The sequence below is a fragment of the Lepisma saccharinum genome, chromosome 10 (assembly GCF_977018435.1).
Source record: "Lepisma saccharinum chromosome 10, izLepSacc3.1, whole genome shotgun sequence".
Classification (NCBI taxonomy): domain Eukaryota; kingdom Metazoa; phylum Arthropoda; class Insecta; order Zygentoma; family Lepismatidae; genus Lepisma; species Lepisma saccharinum.
This window is the reverse complement of record NC_139238.1, coordinates 90,182,755-90,194,243: the sequence shown is the minus strand read 5'-3', so window position 1 is coordinate 90,194,243 and position 11,489 is coordinate 90,182,755. Positions and strand designations below refer to the sequence as shown.

Here is an 11,489-nt window from a genome sequence, read left to right as displayed (position 1 = left end):
ACACACCTTATTACTAACTTCGTTGTCCGTACTTGAGGCTGCTACGTTTCTTATCGCGGTGGATTGGTCGCTTCCCCGCTCCCCTTACCAGCATGTAGAGCGCCCGCCGAAAGATTGGACAAAAGCCATAGTAAAACTTATCAAAACAGTTGTTTTTCACATACCCATAAACATCCCGTAAGGCGAAGAAGATCGGACCCATAGGACGACTTTGTCTGCTACTTCCAAGACCCATTCGTCCAACACGCTCGAACCAGAAGCCGAAACCAAGATAAGAGTGCTGCACGTCCCGTGTCTTCCAGCAACCAAACGCCAAGAGGGAGAACGAACCGGCGATGCGAGCGAGTACAGTTGCAGGCTCACGACCGTGTACGACAGGCTTCGCATTTTGAAAGGGAAGGGCACGATTGGGAAGCATGCTTTAGGTGGCGCTAGTTTACTGCGAAGTTATTACAGGTCATTGAAAGCGTAGTTTGATTTGTATGGTGACAACAAGCTAGGTGGAAGATACTTTGCGTAAATTTTCCTAGTTTGGGAGAAACAAGATAGCTCTCAATAGCAAGATAGAAGAAAGAATGTTAGAAAGATTCTAGTCTTTGTATTCTTGGCTATTTTACAATATTTCGAGCCCCTACTTTAATCGCAAATACGATCAGTAGTTAATTGACGAGACAGTAACAGGAACCGACATATTGAAAGATGTATACTTTGAAACTGGCTTGACTTCGCAGAATGAAAAAGTGAATAACAGACGAAAATACCAAAAAATTGAAATTCGAAATACATTGGATTAGAAAATAGAATTTTGTGCACTTTAAAATTGCTGCACACACTTTTGTTGATGTTTACGAGTATAAGCTATACGAAATAAGAAATTACTAATTAAAAATGAGAATAATAATCTTCTCTATTCCAGCACCTACCGAGGACTGTAAAGAGACTATGTGTATTTCAAGCTTCACCGTTTAATGTTTACGCACAATTCCAAACCCATTTTTTCTAGCATTCCAATTTTATTCCTAAGGTTCTCTGAGGTCAGCTATTGTTTGAAGAATTTCCCTGGCAGCATCCATATTTAGGCTCCCTTCCCGGAAACACATGTACACTGCAGAACACTCTTTTCCCTCTCCCATATTTCGTTCTGCGTCCAGGATGAAGAAAGACGAGAGAATACGGAAGCGGGACGTAATCTCCAAATACGGGCGCATCTGGTTCCCGGTTCCCGTTTCCCACCGTTCTGGAATTCTGGTACGTTTGTCCTGAATAATTCAGGGTTGCAGTGGGCGAGAGGAAACAAGGAAAATATCAAATCTAGGCGCAAAACAAGCTAACAGGCTGCGACCCGGAAGATTGCATTCTCCGGCCCTGCTGATGGCGTTTTAAGGCCTCGCAAATGACACAAAGCTGCAATAACGCCGGATTTCCCTTGCGATGCGCCGCTGGATGACTGATGGGTGTGGAGTGCTTTACTTGGCCATCGTATTGTTGCCGTTGTTTTTCCTGTTCTTCTTCTTCTTGCTCTCTTTGTTCTTAATGTCGTCGTTGTTGTTCTTATTCTTGTTCTTGCTGCCACTGTTTTTCACATCATTTTTGTTTTTCCTGTCAATGTTGTTCTTGTGCTAGTCGTCATTGTTCTGCTAGTAGTTATTTACCTTGTTGTTGTTCTTCTTGCTCTAGTTGTTCTTAATGTCGTCATTGTTGTTCTCATAATTCTTGTCCTTGCTGACACCGTTGTTTACATCATTCTTGTTTTTCCTGTCAATGTTATCCTATTTATTCTTGGTGTTGTTCTTGTGTTAGTCGTCATTGTTCTGCGAGCAGTTATTTTCCTTGTTGTTGTTCTTCTTGCTCTTGTTGTTCTTAATGTCGTGATTGTTGTCATTATTCTTGTCCTTACTGCCACTGTTGTTCACATTATTCTTGTCTTTTGTGTTAATTGTATTCTATTTATTCTTGGTGTTGTTCTTACACTGGTCGTCATTGTTCTGCGAGCAGTTATTTCTCCTTGTTGTTTTCTTCTAGTTGTCGTACTAAGGATAGAGGTAGCTCAGAGCATCTGGCTACCACGCAGAAGACCGGGGTTCGAATCCTGGGACAGGTGATCTGGACCAGGAAATTTTCCAGTCGTTTCCCTGTTTCTGCGCAGCTCTGAGACCTACCCAGCCTCGTACAAATTGGTACCTGGGGGCACTAGAAGACACCAACTCAACGAAGTAGACGACTCGCTGTTGCACCGTGTAACCAACTAGACCCGCGAGTGCAGAGTCAAAAAGTGCAGCGAACTAGATTGAGAAGTCGATAAAAGTCAATCAGCCCGAAAGGGTTTTATAGAACCAGACGGTCACAGGCCGAGTTGGATCAACAGAAAGCTGTGCCGCTGCGAGGGAGCAAACCCGTAAGACTGGAATGGAAGGTCGGAAAGCCATAAGAAGGCAGTCCCTTCATTCGGTTGAGTCACCGATGGGTTATAGTGGAACCACACGCAAAGGAACCTGTGGAGACCCACGACTCCTGTGCATCGTACTCCCGCGTGGAGGGAAGGTGCGCGAAGGATTTTGGCCGAAGGTTCTTTTGTTTGTTCCCATGTGATGTGGAATCCCGTTGTTATTCACAGAAGACAAAGTTCTACTTGTCTTTCGTAAAGTTCGACTTGTCGTTCTTGCTGTTCTGCTTGGTGTTCCAGTTATTGTTCTTTTTGTGGTGGTTGTTATTCTTGTTCTTCAATTACTCTTGTTATTTATTCTTGTAGTTTCTGTTGTTGTTGTTGCAGTTGTTAATGCTTCTGTTATTAGATATGGTCTAATATGTTCAACCTTTTATATATTCCTTTACATTCTCCTCATTTTACATTATACATTTTAATTCCAGAAAATTCTAAGATAATCTTTTGAATGTGTCATTTTGTAGAGGAAAATTGAATTGGTGTTTAAAGTCCACTTTATGCACAGACAGGCTAATCGTGACTGAACCTACAGTTTAAAGTGGGATCTGAACCACTATGTGCCTTCACCGGGTATCGAACCCGGGCCCCTTGACGTTACCACTACGCCATCAAGGAGGCTCTTGTAGAGGGAAAGACAGTGATAGAACATATTCAAATTATCTTATCAGTAACAATAAGACATAATTTTAATCTAAAACTGCATAATGATATAAAATCTAGGCTTCAATCTTCGATAACGTTGTCCCTTATCTGCTATATTTGTTATCTAGGTCGTGTTATATTCCATTAGCCTTAATTTGACTAATTGCATATAAAGGAGCAAGTGCTTAAAGAAAGGCACTCCTCAACCAGGTATCAATGCACTAGTGATAAACAGATATTGCTGTAGAACAATTCATTAGCTATAGGTTAGGTCGAATCAGAACTGGGCATGGATGTTCTTTGTAAGTGTTCCTTCATCATATCATCACTAGACCCCGGATATTTATGTAATATCAAATATGTACATAAATTTGTAACAATAATTGATAAAATATGTATTATCAAAAGCATATGTAGCTAAATATGTAAATTAATATTAATAATAATAATTTAGTATCCAAGAAATTTCAAGAATTCAGCTAAATATTTATTTTATTTAAACATATTCAACATAACTTTAAGGACATAAGTTGTTCAAAATAAAATTTGTATCAAATTTGTAAACTCAAAAAAGCACAGCAACGTGTACGTACAAGGGCCATTTTTCTTGTAGTAGCTACACTGTTGGTATATACTTGTCAGTTATCGCTGGGACAAAAGACGATCGGGTCTTGTTTACAGTGCAAACGGTTTAACCTGGCACAGTTCGCGCCAAACCATAGATTTCCTTCTGCTAGCAGACCTTCCCTGGCGTCACGTGAGTGTTTTCAACCACTGGCAGAAGCCTTGGAGACAGCGCGTGCTTTGTCCTATGCCTGCCAGGGGTCGCCGCTTCCTTCGCGTGTCCTTTGTTGCTACGTTGTCAAGGACGTGAACGTTCAGGTGCTGTAGACATCTGTGCTTGCACACCCAAATGACCGCTCGCAGCCCGGCCTGTCGCTACGTTTGCTCGCATGCGCCGAAATCAGTGGCAACAACGTGCTGCAGAAGACAGAGAAAGTTTTGTCGGGAGCCGTGCCAGGTTAAGCCTTTTGCACTGTAGTCTTGTGCTACGGATCGTGCGTAGGTGTTTGGTGCTGAAAAGTACTGTTGTGTGGTAGTTAGAATATGTTAAAGTGAAGCGTGTGTATACTCGTACCATCATGAACAATGTTCACGCGTGAAAAACAGCGAATATTCATCAAATTTCAGGTTGCACCTGGAAGGCAAATTCACAAGGGCTTATGCGAAGCATGCGGGGACCACGCTTTACTGTATCGTACCGTTACGAGATGGGCCAAGGCATTTGAAAAGGTCGTGAATCAGCCGCGAAAGAACATGGTGGCGGGCATCCTCGCAAGGCAACAGATCCACACCAACTTGATGCACTTTGCAGATTGCTGGAGAATGATCGGTCTTATTTTTGTATGTATGTGTGAGGTGTTGGAGCACCCACCTTATTCTCCTGACATGAGTCCCTGCGACTTTGATTTGTTTCCCAAGATGAAGGAACCGCTGAGGGGGGGAACGCTTTCCAGACGTCCCGAGCATCATTTCGGCCCTAGAGCGGTCTCTGTGCACACTGGCAGGCACCAACGAGAGCTATCAATGGCATCCAACGACTGCCAGATGTTTGGAAAGTCTTCACGCAGCAGCAGGAGATTACATTGAAGGATTGTAAATGATTCCAGGTATAGATAGATCTTCTTTCATGTCTCTTTCTCATACATGTTGCCACTACAAGAAAAATTGCTCTCGTATTTAATTTTGATTTTTGGTTTGAATTGCTTTATTTTACTTTGCCTTTTGTGCCACTTTTGGCTAATTTGCGAAGATGGGGATGAGTGATGATATGATGAAATTGATGAATGAACACTCACGAACATCCATGCCCAGGCCAGGATTCGAACTCTCGTATTTAAGAAACCTATTTTGTCAACTATTAATTACTTTTCACAACGCAAATTATTGTAGAATATGTAAATATATAAGAGAGCTCTTTGTAACTTTCGAAAGAAATTGTAAAAAAAAGCGTCTACAGAAAGATCAATCGAATGAAAATACATAGCTGCTTTTGTACTTTTTGTACAAGGGAACATATTGTGTAACTCGGAAAGTAGCTTTCTTGTCCACCGATGCCAAATTTCCAGGTGCTTTGCTTGAACCTAAAAGCGAAACGAAAATATGTAAAGAGAAAGGGAGGGGATAAACTGCAGTTCCCGGTTATTTTTTTTTTGTCCTCAGCCTGTCTTTCGACTTGGCAGTCAATTTTAGGAGACCGTAAGCACCGAGCATCTCATTGATTTGAAAATATGACATCACATGAGCTACAAATTTTCTTAATCGTGTTTCAGAGATCAAAAAACAAGAAATAGGATTAAGAAAGGAAAAATTACCCTATTATATTGTTTTATGTAAAGTAAATTAGAAAATATGTAAAATATGTAATATCCTGGCAAATATGTGAAAATATGTAACATAAAGCTTGTGCAAAATCAAGTCAGTTATGTAATTCGTTCACCATTTCCTGTTCAAGATATGTATCTCTAAAGGAATAGAATATGTAATTACATACAAATCCGGGCTCTAATCATCACTCATCCTCTTTATTTTCACGATTAGCTAAAAGTGGCAGAAAATACAATAATCGTACTGCACAGAACCCAAATTGAATGGGCTCCATCAACACTATAAGCCTCAAGAATACTTTCATTATGTACAGTGGGAAGGGTAACTACGGCTATATTATTATATTAACTATCCGCTTGGATGGCAGAGAGGGATAAGTCTGCACGCATTCTCAATCTCTGCCATACTGTATGTAGGTGATGCGATCATCATCACTCTCCGATAAACTTTATCTGAATGGGTGGAGGCTGGGGTGGAACATATTCTGTAACTCGCTACGTAGAGGAAAGTAGGAGGAATGTCACCGGGAATCGAACCTAGGTCTCCTGCGTGGCATCTCCCCCCCTCCCTCTTTCTCCCTCTCTGCAGGGAAGTGGGTTCGAGAGAGTGTTTGTTCTGCAATAGCTCAAGCGGCGATAAAGGAAAAATAAAATGACAAAAATCTCGGAAGGACGAGTAAGCGGGAAATACAGGAATGATATTCAATGTAAACAAAATAGTTTTCTGCGAACTATTTAAGAAGATTCGTTCTGTTGTATTAATGCCTGTAAGCGTAATTTCTTTCCTGCTTAGGAACAACTCAGTATTTAATAAAGGTGCCTGTCCCCGACTTCCGCCGATAGGATATTGGTAAAGTGAGGTCGGGGAGAGGATTGAGTTGGTGTTCTAAGTCCACTTTATGCACAATAAGGTTGATCGGGACTGGACGTACAGTTTAAAGTGGGATCCTAACCGCTATGTGCCTCCACCCGGGACCCCTTGATTACAAGGCGACGACGCTACCACTGCGCCATCGGGAAGGCAAAAAGGCAGTTTTGATTAACGACAGATAGACTTGAGTTAAGAGTTGTGTGTTGTGGGTGTGTGAGATCCCTAGGCAGGATACAGAGGCCATGTAGTACACCAAAACAGATATGTGTTTCCAGGGGTCATGCATGTAGAGTCCAATAAACCAGTTAACACGGATTCCGTCTAATGTTCTATGGACGGTGTTAAATAGGAAGGTCATTCAGCCAAGACTCTCCTTATTATCATCGTACCGTTTGCAAGAAACATAGGTTTCAATAAAACGCAGATGAAAAAGTCATGCTTTAATGTTGCTTGAACTCTTAAGTACATCTTCCGTGAGTACTAAGAGGAATTCTAGACGGGAGGGTCCATCCGCTGGATGGCCTCCTTCAGGATGTCCTGATAGACGCCGGCGCCGAACGCTTTGATGTCTTCTCTGGCGATCGCCTCGATGGCTGCCTTGGCCGCTGCGGCCACCGCCTCGTCGGTGATCCCTTGCAGGTCGGTCGAGACCTCCCTGGAATGAAACGTGGACTTCAGCTTGGTCGCAAGGATGCCATTACAATATTACAATTACCGTATTTGTCGGCGTATGAGACGCACTTTTCCCCTTCAAAAATAGGTCTGAAAAAGAGGGTGGGTCTTATACGCCGATACTCAGGTTACAACATAAAGAAGAAGTTTGTGGATGGATCAAAGCTGTAATGCTGTTAAAACTAAGACAGTGGTTAAATCATTTATGAAGTGTGGTATTAGCAATGCACTGGATGGTACAGAGGACAATTTGTTGTATGAGGACTCGGATTCTGATTTAGAAGAGGTTTCAACTGACTCTTTATTTAGCTCTAGGGATGAATGTCTTGGTTTTGACGAAGAAGATTAAAATATATTCTTTGCTAGTTACATTAGGTAAGTTATTATTTTAAAGTAGACATATCTGATATACTGTAAATTAGGGCTGAGCCGATGCCGATGTATCGGTATCGGCCGATACCAGTGGTGTCGGTTGGAATTCTTCCACCGATACCAACCGATACTTTTCCGGGATATTGGTTTTCCACGGACTCCGCAAAAATATCGCGGTCTAATTGTCCTGGAAATTATGCAAAATTCACACTTCCTTTTTATTTTTCACAAATTTTTCACGAAAAACTGTATTTTTTTATATCACATAACAAAAAAGGTAAAGTGCTCCCCTGTGCTTAGCACTACGCCATAATGGCGTGTAGGGGGTGTGGGGGTAACGCCCCACATTTTCTTGACATAACGTCTATTTTAATATTCTCATGTCATTCTTTTATATTCTAAAGCAAATTTCTTGGTAAATAGATTAATATAATTGGAGAAGAACATTTACACACAACATTGATTAATATTTGAACAACATTTAATTATTGCAATTATCAAGTATCGGTATCGGTGGGAATCGGTAAGATTATCGGTATCGGTTAAAGGTGGTATCGGCGCAGCCCTACTGTAAATTGATTGTATTATTCAGTGATAAATCTTCTTCTCAAAAATGTGTACAAAAAGGCAAATAAACGATGAAATTGATGCCCACGCCGGGATTCAAACCGTGCTGTGCTAACCACTCCGCCACGGAGGCCGGCTCAAGACCCTGCAACCAATGGCGAGGTGTATGTAGTAAATCCTCTTCTTGTGGAGCAGAAGGATACAGACAAGAAATCGTTTAGAGAATCAACTGTACATACATATGTGCTACTGGTAATAGTAGATTGATTGATTGATTGAATTATTGTTTTAAGTCCACTTTATGCACAGAAAGGCTAATCGGGACTAGACCTACAGTTTAAAGTGGGATCCGAACCACTATGTGCCTCCACCGGGTATCGAACCCGGGACCCCTTGATTACAAGGCGAGGACGCTACCACTGCGCCATCGGGGAGGTCTGGTAATAGTAGAAGATGACGTATACTCACTCGTCGGTGCCGAAGACGAAGGCGTCCAGCTGGGGCTCCGGTTGAAGAGCGATGGACACGGTCCCTGCCAAGTTGGAGATGGTGGTTGGGGCGGCCCCGTTCTGGGGTTCCTGCCCGTCGAACGCAATCACCACGTCGTAATCCATCTGTGAATATGAATGGCCATTGCAAAGAGTAAACGAGAAAGGAACTCTCAGGAATCAAGACAAGATTGAAACGTGGACACGTCACGAGATGAATGATTAAATGAGAAGAGCGAGAGGCTTCGCAACTCTGGTTAGATACGGCACGTAATAAGAATTAAAGCCAAACTTAGCAGAATATTACTCCTTATAAAAACAGTAAGAACTGAATCGTTTTATACATGAAATATAATAACAGCCAGAGTGACACGTACGTTGACGTAATCATTGTTTGATAAGGAAGGAGCGTGCAAAATATACAATTATTTTCAGAAAGAGAAAAATGCCATTGTACTCACGTGAATGCCCTCTTGCCATTCCATCTCAGCAGACACGACGTCGCCTTCGGAGGTCGCCTCGGACTGCCTTTCCGTGACGGCTCCTCCACTGGCTACGCCATTCAGGATGGTCAACGTACCAGACAGATCCTTAGGAATAGATAGTTTCCATTTTGTACTCAATACATATATACGGAATAAAACCTCCCCAAAACATGGTTGAATCACCTACTTTATATATATATATATATATATATATATATATATATATATATATATATATATCCGTCAAATTGCCAATAATAGTATAGTACAGATCCGACATTTCTATACATAAGTTCGGAATTCCATTTTATTTATTTATCATTATTATTATTATTGTATTTGTAATAAGCATAGTCCTATAGGTATAATTCGTGTACCATGGTTTTGCCTCAATATAAAAATGTATTTTTCTAAGGGAAACCCAGTTTAGGTTACCTGGTTATATAAGGTAATTTTAGAGATGAATAAACTATTCAGGTTCATCATGATGCATTTGCCTTTTAACGTCAGAATCTGTAAATTTTAAAACGGTACTTTATCGGTGTCGATTAAAATTCCACATTAAACCAGTCCTTATATATATTCTGAATATTTACAGAATAGGAAATGTAAAATTATCAACAATTCTGTCGATGTCCCGTTACAGGCCCACAATCGGTTAAAACAATAAATAGATCCATAACATGTGGTAATAGGCACCTATACAGAATAATGTAACTGATTACCGAACTTCAATAGATTCGAGTAGTATTCCCTATAATGCGAACATAGAAAATTAAGTAAATATTTTTCTACTGCAAATGTAGATCAAAAACATATTTCCGAAGTAAGTAATTACTTGTTTTCAGTTTTGAGTTTCCATAAGCAAGGAAACGCAGAATAATCTGTTTCATAATGTAAAAGTATAAATAGATATAATAATATATAAGTGAGATAATTATCCATGGTGATAGAAGATAAACGCTGATAATCCTGTACGATTTGGACATGTCGGAAACCAACGCGGGACAACCACTGGGACAGAGTACAAATACATAACATAGCCAAAAGTCACCGGGCACACTAATAAGATGTCGGATCTTCCTTCGCTATTATTACAGCATTTACTCATCGGAGCAGACTTTCCACTAAGTTCTGGTATATTGCTGGTGGAAATTTTTTCCCATTCGTCCTGTAGCCTCGTGAATAGTTCATGGGTGGTTTTCGGTCGAGTGCGTCTGGCACGCAACCGACGCTCCAGTTCACCACAATGATGTTCCATGGGGTTCCAGTCGAGGCTTTGAGCGGGCCGGCTAAGCACATCAACGTGATTGTCCTCAAGCCGCGATGGAATGGACCCTGCTTTATGGGCAGGGGCATTATCGTGCTGATAGAGAAAAAGGGGCCCATTCCAAAATTGTTGCCATAGTGTGTGCAGCATGCTGTTGTCTAAACTGTCCTCGTGTTGCCATTGACCAAAACCAATGGCCCTGGTCCAACCAGGAAAACAGCCCCAGGCCATGACTACCTCAACATTCACTTAGGTGTCCGGTGACTTTTGGCTATATAGTGTAAGGCATTCTTGTTCCCACAAAACACATATATAGTGTATATAGCAGAGTGAAGTAAACGCTCTTACCCCTACTTGGAAGGGCGCCGTCACATTGGGGAGCCCTAGAGGATCCAGCTGGAGCTCGATAGTGACGCTATTTGGATGTTATCTACAGAACACAGATTTGGAAGGAAGAACTCGAATTGAAAGCTCCACACTCCTACATCCATATCCAGCCGAGGGAAGTTTCTTCCCCTCTGAGAATACTATTACTATTATTATGAAACAACAGGTGAGTGGAGAAGGTTACATAGAACTGAAATGCCTAAATCTGTATTCACCCTCGATATTAATAGTATAATTAAATGAAGAAGACGTCAGTGGGCAGGTTGAGGGAGAGGATAGAAAGGTCAATACGAAGATGGAATGACGATATTAAGATGGACCTGAATAAAATTGGTTAAGGCTAGTTAGGAGTGGGTTGATCTTGCTCAAGACGTTGCTGCAGCAATAAACCTTCGAGTTTAAGAATGCCACGGAGATAGTTTATTATTAAACTATAATTGAAATTAATTCTAATTTCAATTAGAATTAATCAATCAATTTCATCCAATCATCACTCATCCTCATTGTCGCGAATTGCCAAAACCGGCAGAAAATCGACGTAAACAAATTTCTGAACGTCAGTTTTTAGAAGCTGAATTGTGTTTCCATGTACACGGCTGTACACTACATGCTTCTGCGAGCCTTACATATTTAGAATAAGGGCAATTTGTGGAGGTGATGTGATAAGTAACACGCTCCAGCCATCTTTACGCCCCCAGATACACATTTACAAAGCCTCTATGCAGCGATATTGTTGGAAACATTCTCACCCGAAATCAACCTCCCGAGAATGGAACATGGGTCATGTTGGAGGTAGACGCCTACGCTGTCTAAAAGTTGAGTGAACCAACATACTGAAAGTTTCCACTGTTTGGAAACTGACACGTTCCCCTGCTTCTATATCACGAAACTAATTTGCTGACACC

The 11,489-nt window shown here is 41.3% G+C and overlaps 1 protein-coding gene across 1 annotated transcript; it reads right to left on the bottom strand.

The window, feature by feature from the left end:
- Positions 1–6,793: 6,793 nt before the first annotated feature.
- LOC145994442 (uncharacterized) lies at positions 6,794–10,606 on the bottom strand. The gene is made up of 4 exons (XM_083130577.1): positions 10,546–10,606; positions 8,904–9,032; positions 8,423–8,568; positions 6,794–6,998 (listed from the first exon to the last, which is right to left on the bottom strand). The coding sequence occupies exons 2-4, from the start codon at positions 8,925–8,927 to the stop codon at positions 6,836–6,838; spliced, it is 333 nt and encodes a 110-aa protein (XP_082986703.1). The 5' UTR covers positions 8,928–9,032; positions 10,546–10,606; the 3' UTR covers positions 6,794–6,835.
- Between the last annotated feature and the right edge of the window lie 883 nt (positions 10,607–11,489).